Raw genomic sequence first — 18026 nt, forward strand, 5'->3', positions numbered from 1 at the left:
AAGAAGGGCAGAATGGCCCTTGCTCCTCATTGGTTTTATTGGTTCTAGACCTCTTCAGCTGGGCGTGTTTTCCCTTGTCCGAGCGTTCTGCAGGTTCTCGCTCGCATTGCTGCTAGCATGCTGGTCTTTTGGGGCAAAACAATGCACGATAACTGCTGCCCAAGAAGAGCCATGGGGGGAGTGAGAAGCATAGAAGAGGCAGTAGATTACGAAAACTCGGAGAAAAAAAAGAGTCGACATGGTGACATGCCACAGCCATGGGCCTTGGCCTTGAGACCTGGCAGCAGGAGGGGTGTCATGGATGTCTCATCGTGGACACGAGGTCGCGAGTGCTGTGTTCATGCATGCTTTCCCTCCCTTGAGCCGTAGAGTACGCCTTGATGGGGAAACGATTGACAGTAAATACTCGACGATTTCTCCATAACTCGTCCCTGTCAATTGGAATTCTCTTGACCCTTGTTTGTGAAATGCCATGCTCTTAAGCACGCGAGATCACAAGAGCCCGTTTCAAGAGTCTGTATCTGCTACAACCTACCTAGCTGGGTACGTCGTGACGCCTTTTATCCATCTGTGCCCTGGGCAGCAGGAACCATGGCCTCGTTCTCCGACAGTGTCAGAGTGTCAACCGCTGTGACCTGTATTCTATCCAGCTTCGTTGGGCTGGCACAAGCTGGACCGAGTGCTGCGTCGGCAAATGCGCAGATAGCAGCAGCCGCAGCCGCTCAAGGCTGGGTTCCAGATGGTTACTATGTGCCACCGTATTATCCTGCGCCATATGGTGGATGGGTGGATGAATGGCGACAGAGCTATGCCAAGGCCAAGTCTCTGGTCGACTCTATGACTCTCGCAGAGAAGACGAATATCACTGCAGGAACCGGAATCTATATGGGTGAGTTAGAAATCTTTTGAACTGAAAAGGCGATTTCAACGGCTGTGTGAAATTAAATAATTACGCCTGGGTGTAAGAATATGTTATAATGCTGACCGGTTTAATACAGGGTGAGTTGGTTTCACATATCAAGATTTCAAAGCACACCAAGAAACTTCTTTCAAGCGATGAATAAGGATTTTTATGACTAGTTTCATCTCAAGTCGATGTCATATTAAGATGGACATTAACTCTCAAGTATGAAGAAGCTAACCTCATTCAAGGCGATGTGCTGGAAACACAGGCTCTGCACTTCGAGTCGGCATCCCCCAACTGTGTCTTAACGACAGCCCTGCGGGTGTCCGACATGCGGATAACGTCACAGCTTTCCCTGACGGAATCACCGTTGGTGCAACTTTTGACAAGGCGCTCATGTACCAGCGCGGAGTGGCCATCGGGAAGGAGAATCGCGGCAAAGGCGTCAATGTCTGGCTAGGACCAACAGTTGGGCCGATAGGACGCAAGCCAAAGGGTGGCCGCAACTGGGAGGGCTTTGGTGCTGATCCTGCACTCCAAGCTGTGGGCGCCAGAGAAACAATCAAGGGTGTTCAGGAGCAGGGAGTCATTGCGACTATCAAGCATTTTATTGGGAATGAGCAGGAGATGTACCGCATGTACAACCCTTTCCAATATGCCTACAGCTCAAATCTTGGTGAGTTTTTCCGACCATATTGTGTATAATGGACATTATAAGTTGCTAACGGTGGTTGGGTGAGTTAAAAAGATGATAGGACGATGCATGAAATCTATGCATGGCCATTCGCTGAAGGTATTCATGCGGGCGTCGGCTCTGTCATGATGGCATATAACGCTGTAAGTGAATCCGAATCAGGTAGTTTGAAAGAGTCCGAAGCTAATTGGTTCATATTTCTGTTATAGGTCAATGGAACTGCTTGTACTCAGCATCCTTACCTTATGAATGCCCTCCTTAAAGATGAAATGGGCTTCCAAGGTTTCATCATGACCGATTGGCTAGCTCACATGTCGGGTGTCGCCTCTGCTATTGCTGGCTTGGATATGGACATGCCTGGAGACGTTCAGATTCCATTCTTTGGCAATTCATACTGGATGTATGAGCTTAGTCGATCCGCTCTCAATGGATCAGTTCCTATGGATCGTATCAACGACGCAGCTACACGCATTTTGGCCGCATGGTATAAGATGGGCCAGGATCAGGGGTTCCCAGCGACCAACTTTGACACTAATTCTGGTGCTGCGGTAAATCAATTGTATCCTGCCGCGTGGCCATTCTCGCCATCAGGAGTCACAAATGAGTTTGTTCAGGTCCAGGCCGATCACGACGTCGTTGCTCGCCAGATTTCTCAGGATGCTATTACCATGTTGAAGAACGACGGCGGCATTCTTCCTCTATCCCCGTCACAGCACATCAAAGTCTTTGGAACTGACGCCCAGAAGAATCCGGATGGAATCAATTCATGCACAGATCGCAACTGCAACAAGGGCACGCTCGGACAGGGCTGGGGTTCAGGGACTGTTGATTACCCATATTTGGATGATCCCATTACAGCCATCACTGCAGCAGCCAGTAATGTCACCTTTTACAATACCGACAGCTTTCCCTCCGTCGGCCAAGTATCAGCTAGTGATGTCGCTATTGTATTTATCAGTTCCGATGCCGGCGAGAATACTTACACCGTTGAAGGCAATCATGGCGACCGTGATGCCTCCGGTTTATACGCATGGCACAATGGCGATCAGCTCGTTCAAGATGCCGCCAGCAAATTCAGCAACGTTATTGTGGTGATACACACCGTGGGCCCCCTGATTCTTGAGAACTGGATCGACTTGCCATCCGTCAAGGCCGTCCTCATTGCGCATCTACCTGGCCAGGAAGCTGGAACCTCACTTACAAATGTCCTCTATGGACACTCTTCACCATGCGGGCATTTGCCTTATTCAATCACAAAACAGGAAGCTGATTTCCCAAGCAGCGTCACGACGCTCATCAATTCCGAGTTCCTCAACCAGCCCCAGGACACATACACTGAAGGCTTATATATCGACTACCGCTGGCTCAACAAGAATAACACCAAGCCTCGATACGCCTTTGGCCATGGCCTGAGCTACACAAACTTTACATTTACGGCAGCATCGATTAAAAAGGTCACTCAGCTGAGCTCGTATCCTCCCGCTCGCTCCGCCAAGAGCGGCATCCCCAATTTCTCGCAAGCCATTCCATCTCCCAACGAAGCCGTCGCACCCTCCGGCTTCAACTCAATCCCTCGCTACATCTACTCTTGGCTTTCACAGGGCGATGCCAACGGTGCCATCTCAGACGGGAAATCGAGCAAATATGCATACCCCGATGGCTATTCCACTACCCAGAAACCCGGTCCTCGCTCCGGCGGCGGGGAGGGAGGCAACCCTGCGCTCTGGGACATTGCGTATAACCTCACGGTGACGGTGCAGAACACGGGAGACGAGTTTGCCGGCAAGGCTTCCGTGCAGGCATATCTACAGTTCCCGGATAACATCGGCTATGATACGCCGATTATCCAACTCCGCGACTTTGAGAAGACGGAGGAGCTGGCACCGGGGGAGACAACAACAGTAGCGTTAACGCTTACGCGCAAGGATGTTAGTGTGTGGGATGTGGTGGCACAGGACTGGAAAGTGCCTGCTGTTGATGGAGGATATAAAGTATGGATTGGAGATGCCAGTGATTCCTTGAGTATAGTATGTCATGCAGATACGCTCAAGTGCGAGACTGGTGTTACCGGACCAGTGTAGATGTAGATGTTGAGTTGATATATTTGAAGAATTGATCACTTTTGCTTTTTCGTTATTTGTCACCTTGTTCTGTTGATTCTCAAACTTTTTGTCTTTTTGAGTCTTTGGTGCGCCCAGTAATAGTACAATACAATACATCCCTATCTCTAGTAGATGCCCCTTTTATACAACCTCCCATCATACACTCATATCGGTTTCCCACAGCATATATTCCCAATTCCAATGTCCCTCAATCAACTAATTCGAAAATCCCCCCCCGTCCCTCTACCACGCAACGTGTCTCCTTCCCTTGAGCTTCCTCCGCTGCAAGATCCTCCGCCCAGTCTTACTCCTCGTCCTCTTCAACCACCCATGTCTCCGCTTCTGCACCAGCCTCGTGTGGCCGTTCATGGTATTTCGGGGCCCGAAGCGCAGCTGCAGGCCTTGCAGGGCGGGATGCGAGGACACTGCCGCCGTAGGCACGACATCTGCGGATTCTGGTGAGGTTGCTGGTGATGGCGCTGTGAGGGAGGGCGTGAAAGAGTTGTTGGGGCGGAAAGTCGAGGTCAATGTAGGACGGAGAGGAGAGAGGCATGTGTATGTCCTGGCAAAGCTGTCAGTTGAAACGCTTCGACAATTGAAGGTTAGTGGGGGAACATGTTACCGTTGCGAGAGGGCGGAAATGCGCGGGGCGAGGAGTGGCCGCGCGAGGCGGATGATGGAATTCATTGTTGAAGATTTCAGCGAACTTGTGGGGGGGGGAGGGTGTCGAGCGCTGTTTGGAGCGAATTGGTGGGGGATTGATTGGATGTTGCGATGGATGATTTTGAGGTTGAGAGGTTGAGTGATGGTGTTGAAATTTTGGAGGCTTCGGATTGGCGGGCGGGCGGCGGCCGGTGGGTACGTACTGTGTGTGCAGTTGGTAGCGCCTTTTTGATGAGAGAAGATGGTATAGAAAAGGTTCTTGTATGATGAGGATTATAAGTTTAGGGTAGAAAATATCTCAACTGAGCTTCTATTATGTGTATGTATTGCTTTTTCTTTAAACCAAAAAATGGAGAGAATGAAGAGAGGAAAAAGCAATTCCTCTATATCTATCTCTATGACATACCAATCCTCAACACCATAGCTTCAATACACAGCGAATAAAATATCTATACTCACAACACATAGTGCAGCTCTCGATATTCCAAACCCTCCGCCATGCCCTCAATCTCACTCACCTCCCAGTCCATCACCATCTTCACTTCCCCAAAGTAATTCGCCTCCCCCTCCTGCTTAAACCCCAGCTTCTTAAACAGCGCCCTGCTTCCCATATTCTCCTGCTTAATCTTGGCCATCAATCCAACTAGCTGTACCTTCTCCACGTCCAGCTTCTCGCCTTGTGCATATTCATTCAGTATTTCCGGTAGATTTCTCCGTATGTATGCCAATATTGATCGCACTGCGGCTTCTCCCACGCCTTTCCCGCGATGCTGCGTATTTGCTATCATGACGTCTACTTCGCCTGTCAGACGTATCGTGCTGCTCTCTCTTGGCTCGGCAACCTCGTCATCATCGTCCTCGTCAGCTAGATAGAGGAAAAAGTTGATGTCTCCTTTCATTTTGTCAGGTGAATCGTCGACTTGAGCCTTGATTGGTCGTGCCTCATCGTTTTCGTTGCTTGCCGCCCCGCTTAATGGCTCGCAGACAATAAATGTTAGTTTATCATGAGATGTCCGCCATGACTCCTGGTTTTCATATTCTTCTTCTAATGTCATAGGTTCTGATGCAGTGGCCTCTTGGATTGCCTATTTCTATTTTGTAAGCAAATCATCAAGGAACAGGAATGGACACTCCGTACTGGGTCTTTCATCCACTCATGGTAAGTGAGCACATGGTGGGCTTCATATGGTACCAGCAAGGCTTTGCTTGTTGAAATCGCTAATCCCCTGTCAGCTAAAAAAAGAATACAATGTCAAGGATTAGAGTTTTCCATACAAATGGTCTGATTGACTTTCATTTTGAGCCAGGTACTTCTCTCTGGACGTATTTATATGACGAGGAGTTGTAGGAGGAAAAAAATTGTTTGAACGAGATAGCGCACCGGGTCTGACTAACAGCGAGGGCGTGTAACTCAATCTCAGCAGCTTGATTTCAAGTGAAATACCGCCACGCATATAAATGTTTTAGTCTTTTCAAAAGCTGAAGAACATGTTGATCAATTGGCCTCGAGTTTCATATCTATAGTTGTAATTTGTATACAAATACTTAGTGCTAAGTGGTGACCTGCATTGATCTGGCCCATCGCATTCCATCTAATATCGTACATATCCTACAACGCCATGCATTTGTATATAAACGCGCCCACAATTCCATGTTCGTTCATGACTGGCGTGCGGCAACCTTGGCTGCGTGCGTTTCGGCCAACAGCTTGGCGACTGCCTCCTCGCCCATTCGTGCCTCCATCGCCAACAGTTCAGCCATCTGGTTCATCTTGTTTCTAGTCTTATCCAGCAATGCTACCCTCAAATGCTCTGTCAGCTCGTCATCTGAGAGGTCTGCACTGGGTGTTGGTGGGAAAATCGTGTCCCATTTACTCATTCGAGGCGCCGGCTCTGCTGGCGTGGACTCGGTGCCGTAATCAGCATCCTTCCCCTTGACAGCAAACTCAACGGTGCGCCTATCAGTCCGAACTCCCAAAGCATCCAACAATTCTGATGCTTTAGTCGGCATGATGGGTTGAAGCAGGATGCCGGCAATGCGCAATGCTTCCGCACTGTTATAGATGACCCAGTTCAGCAGCACGCGGGATTCAGCATCTTGAAGCTTGACCAAATCCCAAGGCTTGGTATCTGAAACGTAACGGTTTGTCTGATTCCATCGGTCAATATTTGGTGCGTATCTGTTGGTCATATGTGCGTGACGGATTATAATCATACCTCTCGCAGCAATTCGAAGATCTCGCGTATCGCGGCGCTCGTATCGTAGTCATCCATTTCTTTAGCAAAAGCCACAGGTTTCTCAGCCAGGTGACTTTCTAAGCTAAAGTACATCGCATCAGCATCGCTTGCGCCATGTTTATCAGCCCAGATGTTCAAATCTCCATTGCGATATGCAGTCACGGCTTCGAGAGTCGACCACCTGACCGACGCCTTTGGCTTTGCGATTCTATAAAAGAGATTGCCAATGTTCGCCTGTAGCTCTTTGACGTAGACAGTACCAATCAGCTGGTTGGAGTAACTCATATCCTTATGGAGACTGGCGTTTCGCATGAGGAAATATCGTAGGGGATCAATACCCCATCGTTGGATAGCGAAGATGGGATTGACAACGTTGCCCAGTGACTTTGACATCTTACGATTGGACATGGTCCAGTGGTTGTGACAGAGGAAGCCTTGGGAAACAGGTAGGCCTAGTGCAAGGAGCAAGGCAGGCCAGTAGATTGTGTGAAAACGCAGGATATCCTTTCCAATGACCTGCAAATTGGCTGGCCAGAGTCCCATGTCTTCCTTTGCCGAGTGCCACTTGCTTCCGTACCCTGCTTTGGTAAGGTAATTGATAAGAGCATCAACCCAGACATAGATGGTCTGACTCTTATCCTCGGGGTCTGCTACACCCCAGTTGAGCCTGGAGGCGGGCCTGGTAACGGATAAGTCTTCAAGATGGTTTTCTATCCAGTCTCTCGCCTCTGCCATGCGATGAGCTGGCTTGATCCATCCAGGGTTCTCATCATATATCTTCAACAAAGCGTCTTTGTATTTCGTCAAGGGGAAGAACCAGGTTTCTTCCTTGATCCATTCCACCTCGTTATCCGTCTCGGTGCTCACCATGATCTTCTTTCCGGTTTGGGGCGCAATGCTAGGCCTTACCAGATCCTCGGGATAGAAGCACTCGTCGCTTACACAATACCATCCTTCGTGAGAACCTTTATACAACCCCAAGCTCTCAGGCGTCGCATGCTTGAGATGTAGCCAGACCTGAGCTACCACGTCTTTGTGGTCCTGGTCAGTTGTCCGGATGAAGAAATCGTTCGAGATGTTTGCCGCAGCCACCAGCTCTCGAAATTTGTTTGAATTGACATCACAAAACTCTTTCGGCTCCATTCCATTCTTAGTAGCGGCTCTCTGAATTTTCATTCCGTGCTCATCCGTTCCGGTACACAAATAAGCTTCCTTGCCTTTGATCTGTTGCCAGCGCTTGAGCACATCTGTCACGACCATCGTATAAAGATGGCCAATGTGAGGAGCTTTTTGATAGACATGTTAGCTACGCCATCAGTGAATCAACCAAACACTTTACTTAATATTTACCAGCATTGACATAAAAGATTGGAGTTGTGATATAATACGGCTTCTCGCTTGAAGGCCCCGCAGAGCTTTGAGAGCTGTTCCAGCGTTGCACAGCAGCGAGATTTGTTCGGCAGCCGGAGCAGATCCAGCCAGACGGCGAGGCCAGCCGCGGCTGAGCTCGCCGCAGCCCGGAAATGGCCCGCGGTCTTAGTGAGAGCATAGTTGCGACGAGCCTTGATCTAGAGCAAGATCTGAAGATGTTAGTTTGGAGGAATTGCATGATACAGTGTTGCCAGTGCGAATTGAGTGCAGCGATAACTGTGTGATAAGGCGGGGCAGCCTGCACGTCATAAGAAAATGTCCTAGCTGCCTGACAGTTCGCGTTCTTCTGATCAACACAGCCAAGAGCAGCATCGGCAGTACATCTAGAAAGAGCGCTGATGCTGCTGAAGCCAAGAACATCATGCCTCTACCAGATGCGGATACAGAAGTCAGGGCTTCTAGCGAAGGTATGTCTCAACGTTGGCATCATCGTGGCTGGCTCCTCATACTGACTTGACATGAAATAGCTGCCGAAAACTTTGTCAACAACTATTACCAGGCAATAAACAGCAAAGCCAAGCTTGAAACATTCTATATCAACTCGTCGACTCGCTATTCGATCCCGGCCGACATCTCCATCAACGGTTCCGTCGTTCCCACGCCGGCGGAGTATTCTAAGCTCCTCGAATCCCAAGGCGAGAATGTGCTTTACGAGATAGAGTCTCTCGATACACACATCATCAACCCGTCGTTCCAATACGGAGCTCCTGATACCGTCTACGAGAGCGAAAAGAACGAGAAGAGCGGGCGGCGTATGAGCATTGTGGTCACGACGATGGGCAAGGTCCGATTCGGCAAGGGGCGCGAAGCACCACAGAAAATGTTCAACGAGACCTTTGTGCTTGTGCCCAACTGGGACGCCATGGCGAGGAATCCGGCTCGAGGTCTTAAGAGATGGCTCATCATGTCGCAAAACTTCCGCGCTCTGTGATTCGGACCTGATGAGACATTCCATATACAAGCAACTGCGGCCATGACGGCTCAGATTGGAATGCAGAAAACACGACAGCACCAAATTCACGATACCCATACGAAAAAGTATCTTTATTCAGCAAAAAATCATAGGATGGTCTCAAGGCATTGTTTCAAGCAGTACTCGTTCACCTGAGCGCTGTACGTGCGGCTGACCAAACCTATTGTAAGTTCGCGTCGATACACGAGCGAGGGAACGAGTACTGCTTGAACAATGCCTTGATGCCGGTGAAGCAGGGTTTATATTTGATATGGCACTCGATTGCCATCGAAATTGATATGAATGATTGCAGGACAGAGGATAGGACATTGAGTGATGACCCCAACCGAATACACATCCTCTGGTTGGTAGAAGTCGCGGGAAAATAAATATATCTCGAATTCAAGCAAATAGCAATACAGTTTAGCTTCCAAGACAAATTACTCTTTACACTTAGATGTACAGTATAAGGGTGGTGTTGTAGAAATAGCTGTTGTATTTGATGTGCGAAAACGGACAATCCAAACAGGACGATGGGGGATTCAATTCAAGAAGACGGCTGTATGTACTGCACGGTACTGTATCAATCAATAATTACATGAATTCCAATAGACAATATCAGTGGTGACCAATAAATGCAAAGTTGAGCGCCTCACGCATCCGATTGTTCTCGCCATTGTTCTCGCGACGCCGCGCCAATAGCCGCCCCAAGCCCCATCGCGGGGGAACTGCTGTTGGTGGCAGGCTCGAATATTTGCAGCTTCTCGCTGCAGCCCAAAAAAGCCCCGCCATTCACACCTCCAGCATCCAACATGCCGCCTAAGGCGAAGGCCACTGCAAAGGCTGCCAATCCCGAACCCAAACGTGAATACGAACAGCCTCTCTTTCGCCCTATAGGAAACCTAGAACCTAGTTAGCTAACGCATATATTCTCCCGTAGCTGCAGCTGCGCCAGAAGCCCCTCCTGAGACGGTTGGCGAACGGTCCAAGCAGCGGTACTACCAGACAAACCCCGTCGAGAAGCGGTTCGAAGAGGTCGGGTTCCCGGGCCTGACAGCAGCCGAAAAGAAGACGTACACGCACACGAACCTGATCCTCCCTGTCGCGAACCGCCTTGTGTCACTGTCCAACAAGACAGACCGCGAGTACTGGAAGCACGTCGCCAAGGAAGGCCTTCCCTGTCGACGCCTCAAGAACAGCTACCACTGGGGCCAGGACAAGCACGGCCGCGATATCGGCACATATCGATTTGAAGAGCTCAAGAAGCGGTCTTTAAGTCAAGCTAAGCTGACTGCGCTTGACGTCTTGCATCGCCAGTTTCTGACCAAGAGAGACGCTGCTCGCAGTAACGGCACTGAGCTCCCCCAGGAAGACATCGACCAGGAAAAGGAACGGCGGAAAGAGATGGCGGCACTGAAGAGGGAGCTGTACGGCGAGATTCCCGGACCTCTGGCCAATGATCCGGAGTGGGATGATGTTGCTCCTATCCCGCAGACTGAGCCTGAGGATGCTCTGGCCAGGATCGCCTATCCAGATGAATACGCCGAGGGTAAGATGATGGCATCTTGAGTACTATGACGAAGCAAGAGCTGCTTGGCTAACATGTTTTTTTTTTCAACAGCTGTCTCTTACCTTCGCGCCGTCATGGCCGCAGAGGAATACTCCCCTCGCTGTCTCCGCCTCACCGAGCGCATCATCGGCATGAACCCAGCCCACTACACCGTCTGGCTCTACCGCTTCAAAATCGTCGCCACCCTCAACCTCCCCGTGCTGGACGAGATCGAATGGCTCAACGGCGTCGCCATGGACAATCTCAAGAACTACCAGATCTGGCACCACCGCCAGCTCCTCCTCGACCACCACTACACGACCATCTCCTCCGACCCCGAGGCATGCAAGCAGTTTGCAAAGTCCGAGACGGACTTCATCTCCAAGATCCTCGCCGAAGACACCAAGAACTACCACGTCTGGTCTTACCGCCAGTATCTCGTCACCAAGCTCAACTACTGGAGCCCCTTTGAGCTCGCCACCACTCAGAGCATGATTGAGGACGATTTGCGCAATAACTCTGCTTGGTCCCATCGCTTCTTCGTCGTCTTCTCCGATCCTTCCGTCTCAACCAAGGGTAGCGCCCCTACGGAACACGATCCCAAGGTACCTGCCGAGATCATCGATAGGGAGGTTGCGTACGCAAAGGAAAAGATCGAGCTTGCGCCCCAGAACCAGTCTGCGTGGCATTACCTGCGCGGCGTCCTAGTAAAAGGCGGTCGTGGACTCGATACCGTGGGCGAATTCGCTTCGCAGTTCGTTTCGAACCTGGGCAGCGACGACGAGGACGTCAAGAGCTCTCATGCGCTGGACCTCTTGTCCGAAGTCTACCACAAGCAGGGCGATATTGAAAAGGCCAAGCTGTGTCTGCAGAGACTGTCGGAGAAGTGGGATCCTGTGCGAGAGGGATACTGGAAGTACCGATTGTCAGAGTTGAAATGAAGGACCTACTTTGTAGAATAGCATAGCCGACGACTGACTTGAAATTTAAGTACATGTATCAATCTCCTTGCGACATAATGATGCTTCTTATCAAAGAATGATTAATGCTAAGATGCCATATTTGTCATATCTAATTTATATCTACGTGTTTTATTAGCAATGATATTTCAAGGCCATCATGTCATAACGCGAAAATGGTTTCCTTAAACGCCAAGCAAGCGACCAATGCTCATGCGTAGAAAAAAAGATCCGCAGTGAAATCACTCCCCCCTTTTCGCTCAGAATGTCCCAAACCGCATATGCCTTGTCGCCATGATAACCCAACGCCAGACTCAGTAACTCGTATCTCTAGAGCGCCAGAGATACACCTGTTCATCTGCAGCTCACAGCCCGCCGGCTACTCGCTCTCCACTCGCCAAAACTTCCAACCTTCTCTCTCGCCGCCGTCGCCGTGGACGCCGACAAGCTGCTCAACGCCCTCGGTTCCCTGAGCATTGAGGAACAGGTCCACGTCAATCTCCATGCCGCCTTCTTCATCTTCGTCAAGGCCGTTCTTCAGGACAGCCGGCCACAAGACACCCACGCCATCACCGCCCAGGGTAGTGCTAAACTTCTGGTAGCCTTCAGCTTCAAACCGGGTGTCTAGCGTATCAAGTTTCTCCTTTTGCACATCTGGCTTCAGCAGTGTGATGGAACAGCCGCCGCCTCCAGCACCAGTGAGCTTGGTCCATCCGATACCCTCATGATCGACCAATTCACGCACCCTCTCCAACCTAGGGTGAGAAACACCTAGCGAGTTCAAAAGACCGTGGTTGATTGTCATCAACTCGCCAACCTTCCTTAGGCTCTCCCCATCCTTAGGATCAAAGCTCTTCTCCTCGATGAGTTCGGAAGCTGCGTCAGTGACGTTGTGCATGGCGTCTAGAATTGTGCCAACAAGCTTAGGGTGTGTCTTGTTCAGCTTTCCAACTTTGGCTACTTCGTGAGCTGTAGATTTGGCCTGCTTCGTATCCACGAGGAGCAGAGGCAGCTCGGGGAAGTTCCACAGTGGGCGAACCGACGGAGGCTTGCTGTAATCTGTTCGCTGGAATACTACAGCCTTGCCCTGGGCGGCTACAGTATTGTCGACTCCTGAAGGGTTTCCGTGAATGCACATCTCTGATACAAAGGCCCAGCGGTTGATGCGCTCGATCTGAATGCGAGCCTCGTCGGAAGGCTGGTCTGGATGAGGACCGGAAAGTGTCCGTAGCTGAAGAAGAAGAGAGGCGGCTAGGCAGACAGAGATAGAAGCACTGCTGCCAAGACCAGCCGAAATAGGAATTGTAGACCGCAGAGTGTAGAGGGATCCTGGGAAGCGCGGTGATCCCAGAGAAAGAAAGAGGTAGAGGAATGCGGTGGCAGAGCTTCGGTGAACTTTTCGAATCTCTTCTGATCGGTCTGGGGAGACCTCGTCAATGTGTGGCTGCAGAGCGGCCAGTAAATCGGTGTCAAGCTCCGTGACCAAGGAGTAGTATGACTTTTTCTTGTCTGGGTGGTGGAAAGCCGCCCAAGGGAGATTATCGATATCCCAGGTGTGAGTAAGGTCGATGTCGGGGAAACGAAGCGAAACGGTGTGTTTGGATTTCGACAGCGTTGTGACATGGAGATAGGATCGTAGAGAAATGGCAGCAGCGATGGCAGCCTACACAGCAACAAAGGAGACCAGTTAGCCATTGATTAAACCACATTCAGTCACAAGAGATACGCACCCTGCCATAGACAACTGAATGTTCTCCAAAGACAATCACCTTGCCCGGCGCAGACACCATAAAGGCGGGCGCCATGGGAGCAGATGGCCGGCGCAGCGACATGGCGCGGTGATGCCCAGCCGATAGTCCATTGCCATTGACGGACGGCGTCACGCCATTGCTGGGGCTCTCGGGGGTGTCTGAACCGTCAGACATTTGAACTTCCTTGGGAATCTTGGGCGAATCGTCTGTTGGCTGTGGCTGTCGATGCGTCTCGAGTTGTTACCTGGCAGCCCACCCACGGCACGAGGGGCAGAGGAGGGATGTCGAAATGCTGGCAGGGACAGGGGTAGCGACTAACAAGACAGAATGGCGAGTCTTGCTGTTTTTGTATTCGGTCGCGTAGAGCAGAAGTCGTATGAGGATATAAGGATCGCGGGGGAAGATGCCAGCTGCCAACAACTCGAGGGTTTCGTGGTTGGGGCAAGGAGGTGGGCAATGGAGGGTGCAGTAGATTTGTACAAGTCTGTTCGTGAGATGGAGGCTAGAGTACCAGTACCTGATGGGAAGCCCAAGCCTTGCCAAAAGGGTCAATGCGAAAAAGGGTCCCCGCAGAGCGATTGTGTACTTAGTGGGTTCTTTGATCTCCAACTGCCCCCAAATCTCATCAATGGGCCTCTTTTTGTTGCCCGACTTGTAATTAGTTTCGGAGTAAGGAGAGACTGGAGAGAACGCTTGTACTTGTACCACCAACAACGCCTCCAGATATAGGATATACTATTATAATTTCCAATACTGCAGCTATCTCTACAATGGTATTCTTAATTAGAAGAGGAAATATTCAACGCGAAATTCAGTATGCGCAATACATGGCAGTACTTGTTGTCTTACACCAACTTGCAGAGGCCACACACACACAAACACACAGACACGAATGCGCAGGCCAAGTCACGACTACGAGGTCGATGCCACGATGCGCAAACGGCCAGCCTGCATTAGCCGGAAGCCACTAACCAGAAGGTACCATCCAGCTCGCTTTGTGCATGCCGGTACATGCCCCCAGATGACGGGCGGTGCGTAATATTCAGACGCCAATTGGAAGAAATTTGGTTAATGGCGGGCTTCCATTCGCCGGACCAATTGGCTGGCTGATCTCGATAGTGGGTGGGGGGTCGGTGCTGTATGCCGCTGCGTATTCGTATTGACAGATTGCAGCAGGATTTCAGCATCTCACCGGCCTTTTGGTCTTTGTGCAACCCAAACCAAGTTATAGCTGATACGAACTTGCATCTTGGTGTGGAACAAGTCTCATCTCACTGCATGTATGGAGTACCTACTGCAGCACTTTTTTGAAGGCTTCCTTATATGGAATGTGGACGAATCTGCAAGCTCTGTAATGCCTTATTACCCAAGATATACCGATCTTACACTATCACTATGATCGATGTTGACGCCGGAATCCATCCATCCGTCTCAAATGCATGTCACCCCCAACCTGATGCCGTCGAGGCCCAAAAAGCTTCACATCTCTGCGTCTGTGGCTGTCTGAAATCCCTCTGCCCTCCAATGCCGCATCAAAGGCTAAATAGGCTGCATCGATGCAATCCATTTCAGCACATCGGGCCGTGTCAGCGCGGCTAAGGCGGGCTTCAATGTTGATCAATATTTGCTTGTCTGCAGCCTTTGACAACCATGATAGGCACCTTCTCATAACCTAACTAATACCTTGGGTGTGATCTAGCTGATAGTATTTGGACATCTCATAATGGGATTTAAGACGATTCCTCGAACCACTGTGCATGGGTCATAATGACTACTGACGTCGCATAATATTGAGTCTAGTTACGGATTACTAGAAGCAGCGTATACTTTTTCAACTCCTGTTTGTTCTTGGCACCATGTCGCACATCGTTCCACTGTCTTTTATCATGATGTTGCATCAGTAACAACGCGAAATCTCACAGATGACCCCAAGGCAATTTTATATAGATCATAGGTGAGTTGTACATACATTACCTACATTGTAGCCCACACCGGACAAATTACAGCGTGCAAGATTCGAGAGCTTCTTCGCCTATCATCAACCAGACGTACCAACGGATCGATAGTCATCCCATTGTCCGACTTATATCTCGCGACTATCAATTCAGGTAAACATGGGTACGTAAATAAGCACTCTAATTACGCCTTCTTTTCTTCTTCATTCTTGAGACAAAGGCCTGTGCCCAAGCTGATATAGCGCTTGTATGAGCTTTTCAACCGGAAGTAAAAGCATTCAACCCTCAAAGCATCCCAATACAGCCATTATAACAGCATTCAAACATTTCAGCGGCCCAAGAGGATATACATAGAACCAGACCCCAGATCCAACATCAATTTCCGGTTTCTCTCCAAAGTCCCTGCCAAGGCCGCCATCTCCAACCATTCCACTTCCATCAACGCCACAGCTCAAAAGTCTAAAACCCAAATGCCAAAACATCGAATCAAGTCTCCCCATCTAGCCGATCCAATGCCACCGCCCAGTCTGTCACTGCCCTGCTCTTCTCTGGGCTGGGACCTGCGATGCGCGGGGTGATGACGACACTGCAGCCTCAAAACATGGCTCAGATTGCGCCCAGTTAATGGGGATTTGCCGGTTCTGTGCGACGCGCAATCGTCCCTCGGATCACGTTCACAAAAACATGTGGGCTGTTCGTCATGGGCTTGCTTTAGGGTGTAGATAATTGGGGTTTCTGTTATAAGTAAACTACTTGTACCTGCTTCCTCCCGTAATTTAGTAGCCATCACGTCCCGTCTTCGACAAGGGGGCTCTAGGTAACCACCAGCACACGCAAACGATACGATATACCGAGAACACATGTGCAATTAAACCTTCAGCTCCGCGGACGGCAATCCTTACCGCGGACAACAATCGTCACTGCAGGTCTGCCTAGTTGAGAGAATTCCAAGCGTAAAAACTTCTGCAGCCGCCTTGCTGCGTGGTTCCTAAGTCCAGATAGTCAACAATCAAACACAAAACAAACCTACCCATCCAATTACTTTGCCTCACTTGAACTACGTTTACAATCGTTCACCAAATCGTCAGCCATCATGCCTGTTACTGAGTTTGCCATTATCAAGCTGAGGCCCAATTTCGACCCCCTCGAGTTTCTCGAGACACTCATGGAGTGTCAAGAGATTCAGGACAATTGGATTCGCCGCAATCAGCCAGGCAATCTGGCGCCTGGCATGAACCTGAGCAGCATGTACACGGATGCTACTGACCAATCAACGCTTCTCATCACGGCGCCGTGGGATTCGCCCGAGGGGCATGGAGAATGGATCCAGAGTCTCGAGAATAGGACGGCCAATGGCAACTTAACCGAGTTCAGCGCTCCGGGGTGCGACTCCGTCTTGCTCTTCCACATGGACCCGGCGGGAGCGAGGCCACAGATGCGGGAAGCCTTTCAGCACAAGGATACCAACGACGTATTCGACGTCTGTCGCTTAACATTCAACGGCGATCAGCGGGAGGCAATACAAACCAAATATCAAGCACTGGAAAACGAGCTGCGAAAGGAAGGTCTGGAGAAGAGCATATGGGCGGGCTGGAGGATTGAAAAGGCAGCTGGTGAGGAAGACAAGGAAGATTTGATTGTATTCTGGACTGGCGATGTTCCGAAGAAACGACTGGAAGGATTGGCGAGCCTCGCCCTCAAGAAAGATCATCGCCGCTTCAGGCACGTCGTGTAAATAGGCATCACCGAGTAACCGCAGGGCCTCCCCTTCTTCACAGGTAGCCTAGCCGGCACAAAAAGACATCGGGCTCACCAGATTGTGGTGTGCGATTGTTGCTTTTTTTGTGTCTCAAATCGTTATTTTTTGAGCTCTATTGCGAGCGTGCGTTCTGAGCACATGAAATGCAAGGTATCCCGAGACGCCCAGTTGTGCATGTAAACCCTTCCCACGCCCAAAGCCACCCCTATTTTACCACCAATTCATTTCCTTAGTTCTTCTTGGGGACCTCTGCGATTTGCAGGTCTGTAGTAGCAAAGGTCAGCTTCCATCATTCTCGTTTCGACGCCACGGTAGCAGATTGGAAATCGAAGAATTTGTTCTGTTAAGGATCGGGGTGCATACTGGGAGGCAGGCTCTGCTTGAGCTTCTCGGCCTTGTCATTGTCCTTCAGCACCAGGGTGTAGAGGTTCTTCTGGCATCGGACCTTGAACTTGATGTTGTGGGCCTTCTTGTTCTTCTTGATCCGCGCGGCTGTAATCAAGTTAGTCGATACAATTCCTTCTTCCCATCTCTCGTTCTCTTTCCCAATTCTTGTCGAGATTTCCTCTTCGAAAAAGGAGGTTAGATGTCGGATAGCTGCGTTGAATACGTACAGGAAGCGTCCTTCCGACGGCAGATCTCGATGAACTGGAGAAGAAAATGTCAGCACGCAGAGATTCTAGTTGTTTTCTTTCTGATATGGTGATTCCTTACCTTCTTGATGTCAGCGACTTCCTTGGGCATTTTGGCGGTATTTGATCGGCTCTGTGAGACGGGTTTGGGACGACAGAGTACGAAATTTACGATTCGAGATATGGTGGATTTTTGGCAACAAATTATTTTTGTGCGCTCCCGCTTCGCGGGGCGGGTCGCACGGACCACCAAGTGCACTAGCCACATTTAAATGTGGCTGGTAGCTGTGGCGTCGAGCGTGCGTGTTGCCATACACGTCTACTATAAGTGGCTTTGCTTCGATAGAACGAATTGAGTTGAGAACACATTTCATCGGTAGATACGAAACATTGACTCATTCATCATCAGTTTTTAATAGGAAATACGTTTTTGACATA

The 18026-nt window shown here is 50.0% G+C and overlaps 9 protein-coding genes across 9 annotated transcripts; 4 read left to right on the top strand and 5 right to left on the bottom strand.

Annotated features, from left to right (window-relative positions):
* Positions 1-417: 417 nt before the first annotated feature.
* V8C40DRAFT_282587 (glycosyl hydrolase family 3 N terminal domain-containing protein) lies at positions 418-3942 on the top strand. Its single transcript, XM_083221813.1, has 4 exons — positions 418-893; positions 1153-1580; positions 1653-1741; positions 1808-3942. The coding sequence occupies exons 1-4, from the start codon at positions 592-594 to the stop codon at positions 3677-3679; spliced, it is 2691 nt and encodes an 896-aa protein (XP_083078007.1). The 5' UTR covers positions 418-591; the 3' UTR covers positions 3680-3942.
* V8C40DRAFT_233282 (bL34 family ribosomal protein) lies at positions 3714-4520 on the bottom strand. Its single transcript, XM_083213322.1, has 2 exons — positions 4323-4520; positions 3714-4262 (listed from the first exon to the last, which is right to left on the bottom strand). The coding sequence occupies exons 1-2, from the start codon at positions 4385-4387 to the stop codon at positions 3944-3946; spliced, it is 384 nt and encodes a 127-aa protein (XP_083078008.1). The 5' UTR covers positions 4388-4520; the 3' UTR covers positions 3714-3943.
* A 65-nt stretch (positions 4521-4585) lies between these two features.
* On the bottom strand, positions 4586-5697 carry V8C40DRAFT_233283 (GNAT domain-containing protein). Its single transcript, XM_083213323.1, has 3 exons — positions 5639-5697; positions 5502-5581; positions 4586-5448 (listed from the first exon to the last, which is right to left on the bottom strand). Exons 1-3 carry the CDS (start codon positions 5658-5660, stop codon positions 4819-4821), a joined length of 732 nt encoding a protein of 243 aa, XP_083078009.1. The 5' UTR covers positions 5661-5697; the 3' UTR covers positions 4586-4818.
* A 147-nt stretch (positions 5698-5844) lies between these two features.
* On the bottom strand, positions 5845-8162 carry V8C40DRAFT_233285 (methionine--tRNA ligase MSM1). The gene is made up of 3 exons (XM_083213324.1): positions 7951-8162; positions 6580-7886; positions 5845-6511 (listed from the first exon to the last, which is right to left on the bottom strand). The coding sequence occupies exons 1-3, from the start codon at positions 8147-8149 to the stop codon at positions 6023-6025; spliced, it is 1995 nt and encodes a 664-aa protein (XP_083078010.1). The 5' UTR covers positions 8150-8162; the 3' UTR covers positions 5845-6022.
* Positions 8163-8392: 230 nt separating this feature from the next.
* V8C40DRAFT_261662 (uncharacterized protein) lies at positions 8393-8962 on the top strand (the record flags this gene model as incomplete). Its single annotated transcript, XM_083219289.1, has 2 exons — positions 8393-8438; positions 8499-8962. The coding sequence occupies 2 exons, from the start codon at positions 8393-8395 to the stop codon at positions 8960-8962; spliced, it is 510 nt and encodes a 169-aa protein (XP_083078011.1).
* Positions 8963-9781: 819 nt separating this feature from the next.
* V8C40DRAFT_233288 (bifunctional protein farnesyltransferase/protein geranylgeranyltransferase) lies at positions 9782-11645 on the top strand. Its single transcript, XM_083213325.1, has 3 exons — positions 9782-9847; positions 9924-10532; positions 10605-11645. The coding sequence occupies exons 1-3, from the start codon at positions 9796-9798 to the stop codon at positions 11471-11473; spliced, it is 1530 nt and encodes a 509-aa protein (XP_083078012.1). The 5' UTR covers positions 9782-9795; the 3' UTR covers positions 11474-11645.
* V8C40DRAFT_233290 (mevalonate kinase) lies at positions 11558-13825 on the bottom strand. The gene is made up of 2 exons (XM_083213326.1): positions 13222-13825; positions 11558-13154 (listed from the first exon to the last, which is right to left on the bottom strand). The coding sequence occupies exons 1-2, from the start codon at positions 13414-13416 to the stop codon at positions 11871-11873; spliced, it is 1479 nt and encodes a 492-aa protein (XP_083078013.1). The 5' UTR covers positions 13417-13825; the 3' UTR covers positions 11558-11870.
* Positions 13826-15920: 2095 nt separating this feature from the next.
* V8C40DRAFT_233293 (uncharacterized protein) lies at positions 15921-17025 on the top strand. Its single transcript, XM_083213327.1, has one exon. It carries the CDS (start codon positions 16291-16293, stop codon positions 16930-16932), a length of 642 nt encoding a protein of 213 aa, XP_083078014.1. The 5' UTR covers positions 15921-16290; the 3' UTR covers positions 16933-17025.
* V8C40DRAFT_233297 (60S ribosomal protein eL38) lies at positions 16812-17783 on the bottom strand. Its single transcript, XM_083213328.1, has 4 exons — positions 17671-17783; positions 17571-17604; positions 17320-17448; positions 16812-17220 (listed from the first exon to the last, which is right to left on the bottom strand). The coding sequence occupies exons 1-4, from the start codon at positions 17698-17700 to the stop codon at positions 17186-17188; spliced, it is 228 nt and encodes a 75-aa protein (XP_083078015.1). The 5' UTR covers positions 17701-17783; the 3' UTR covers positions 16812-17185.
* Between the last annotated feature and the right edge of the window lie 243 nt (positions 17784-18026).

This window comes from Trichoderma camerunense (genome assembly GCF_050948025.1).
Source record: "Trichoderma camerunense strain CBS 138272 chromosome Unknown V8C40scaffold_2, whole genome shotgun sequence".
Classification (NCBI taxonomy): domain Eukaryota; kingdom Fungi; phylum Ascomycota; class Sordariomycetes; order Hypocreales; family Hypocreaceae; genus Trichoderma; species Trichoderma camerunense.